The sequence below is a fragment of the Rhagoletis zephyria genome, unplaced genomic scaffold (assembly GCF_001687245.7).
Source record: "Rhagoletis zephyria isolate East Lansing unplaced genomic scaffold, Rhagoletis_zephyria_1.1 Rzeph_scaffold_01898, whole genome shotgun sequence".
In the NCBI taxonomy this organism is placed as follows: Eukaryota; Metazoa; Arthropoda; class Insecta; order Diptera; family Tephritidae; genus Rhagoletis; species Rhagoletis zephyria.
In genome coordinates this window covers 35,459-38,161 of record NW_016158982.1, presented here as the reverse complement: position 1 = coordinate 38,161, position 2,703 = coordinate 35,459, and the positions used below count along the sequence as shown (strand labels likewise).

Genomic DNA, 2,703 nt, shown 5'->3' with positions numbered 1-2,703 from the left:
ACAGCCACGCTGCTCGACGTCGCAGACAATTGACCTTGGCAGTGAAATTGTAATGAAAATCCGCATTGCGCAATGGCGTGCGTCACGTCTACTGTCGCCGCCGCGGCCGCCGCCATACGGAGCGAGTTCTGCATATGCGCCGAGAAGCCAGCGAAATGTAAAACCATATAAAATAGCAATAAATTCTTATGAAATAAAAATTAATGCTGAAGTTGCATATAAGCAGGCAAATAAGAAAAACGCGCCACAAATTTACGTATTCAATAAAAAACAATATTAAGCACACAAAAAAAAATTGCACCAACTCTTTTCGCATTTGCAGCTTAAAAAATGTGGAAACACTATCTGCTGATCGCAGCTTGCTCATTCGCCTATTGGACAACAGCCTGCGCTGCGAAACACAACAGCTACGGCAGCGCGGCCAGCACTGAAGTAGTATCCGCACCACCTTCAGTTCCAACTATACAGTGGACTGGTGGCCAATTTGAATTTCCTGGCTCATCGCGTTCGCTTTTCAAAAGTTCAGGCAAGTACATATCGAAAAATGTGATAGCGACGCGCGCGCAAATAGTCGGCGATACCGTCTTTCTAGCGCTGCCGCGCTACAAGCATGGCGTGCCCGCCACTCTCGCAAAAACTACGCTAAAATCGGGCGCTTGCCAAACTACGCTTGCGCCCTTCCCCTGCTGGGACATGCAGGACGATAGCACATGCAAGGGTTTCCAGTCGGTTGTTGATTTAGTTGTCGATCAAAATGAGGTGCTCTGGGTGTTGGACACAGGCATTGTGAATACATTGGAGACGCCTGAACGCAAGTGTGCCCCCAAAGTGGTCGCGCTCTCAGTCAAGACAGGCAAAGTGTTGAAATCTGTCTCGTTGGAGGGTTTAACCTCTCCGAATTCGCGACTGCAGTATATAGTGGTGGACTATGCGCCCGACGGCAGTTGCTTCATTTATGTCAGCGATGCTGCAAATCGTGCCATTATCGTGTACAACCTACAAGCGGATCGTGGCTTCCGTGTTGTACTACCAAAAGTGGTCGCCAACGGCTGCAGAGCGCGTGATGTGCTCTATATTGCATTGATACGCAAAGATTGCGGCACAACGGAGCTGTTCTTCACCTATCTGAGTACGAACAAACTCTTCTCATTACAATCGGAGTACTTGCGAAGTGGCGCAGCTGATGGCCGCATCATGGGTAAGCATGATTGGCGAATAAAATACAGACTTGACTTTTTATTGCTGCCATAAACAATTTTCAGATTTGGGTAAGAAACCTTCACGCATGGTTATTATCGGCACGGACAATGGCTCGGCGATATTCTTTCGCAATGAAGGCGACTCAGAGGTCTATCGTTGGGATACATCCACCGCCTTTGTGGAATCGAATTTCAAGCCCGTCTATCGTAGCGACACCTGTCAACTGGCGACACATGCCGTGCCAGACTACAATCGCAACACCATGCGCGTATTGCAAAGTAATTTCCCCGATTATATGCAGAATCGTGTGGGTTGTGGTGCGATACAGCAGTTATCTGTGATGCAGGGATGTTGGTGAGATTTAGTAAGCTAAGGGTCAGACATTAGGGAGGGAACAGTCAGTATGAGACCAAGAGTTAACTGAGCGCCTAAAACGATAAAGAAGAACGCGGCTAATGAAAAGCGCGCGAAATCAGTAGCGAGTTGGCAAAGGAAATATGTATTTATTAGGGCGGGTCATTCTAGGTGTATTTCTAAGCAAATTTACTGAAGAAACCATGGGTTTAAAATCAATTTGGAGTTTGCCAAATTGCGAATTCTGTGCTATACGCGCGTAGTCGCACGAAAACTCCCATACAAATTGTCCCGCTGTAGTATTTATATTTATATTTTTTGTATTTTTGGATGAAGAACTGAACTGATAGTTTTATTCTTACAAAAAAAGTAAGAATTTATGAGTAGATTAGTAATAAATTGGTGATGGACATAGTATAGTTGAAAATTTAAAAGATTACGACAAAATAATTTAAGCAAAACGTTGGACGTTTAATAAAATTTGTTGATAAAAAATTACTAAATTATTTGATTCTTTTTTGTGTAAGCTTTTATTTCGTTTTATTATTTTGAGATTACGTTAGGTTAGATTAGGAAGGCGCGTACCACTCGGATTCAGACTCGCCATTTATATTTATATTTTTTGTATTTTTGGATGAAGAACTGAACTGATAGTTTTATTCTTACAAAAAAAGTAAGAATTTATGAGTAGATTAGTAATAAATTGGTGATGGACATAGTATAGTTGAAAATTTAAAAGATTACGACAAAATAATTTAAGCAAAACGTTGGACGTTTAATAAAATTTGTTGATAAAAAATTACTAAATTATTTGATTCTTTTTTGTGTAAGCTTTTATTTCGTTTTATTATTTTGAGATTACGTTAGGTTAGATTAGGAAGGCGCGTACCACTCGGATTCAGACTCGCCATTTATATTTATATTTTTTGTATTTTTGGATGAAGAACTGAACTGATAGTTTTATTCTTACAAAAAAAGTAAGAATTTATGAGTAGATTAGTAATAAATTGGTGATGGACATAGTATAGTTGAAAATTTAAAAGATTACGACAAAATAATTTAAGCAAAACGTTGGACGTTTAATAAAATTTGTTGATAAAAAATTACTAAATTATTTGATTCTTTTTTGTGTAAGCTTTTATTTCGTTT

At 40.1% G+C, this 2,703-nt stretch overlaps 1 protein-coding gene across 1 annotated transcript; it reads left to right on the top strand.

Moving 5' to 3' along the window:
• The first annotated feature begins 330 nt into the window (after positions 1 to 330).
• yellow-g2 (L-dopachrome tautomerase yellow-g2) lies at positions 331 to 1,558 on the top strand. The gene is made up of 2 exons (XM_017619550.1): positions 331 to 1,198; positions 1,263 to 1,558. The coding sequence occupies exons 1-2, from the start codon at positions 331 to 333 to the stop codon at positions 1,556 to 1,558; spliced, it is 1,164 nt and encodes a 387-aa protein (XP_017475039.1).
• The last annotated feature ends 1,145 nt before the right edge of the window (positions 1,559 to 2,703 follow it).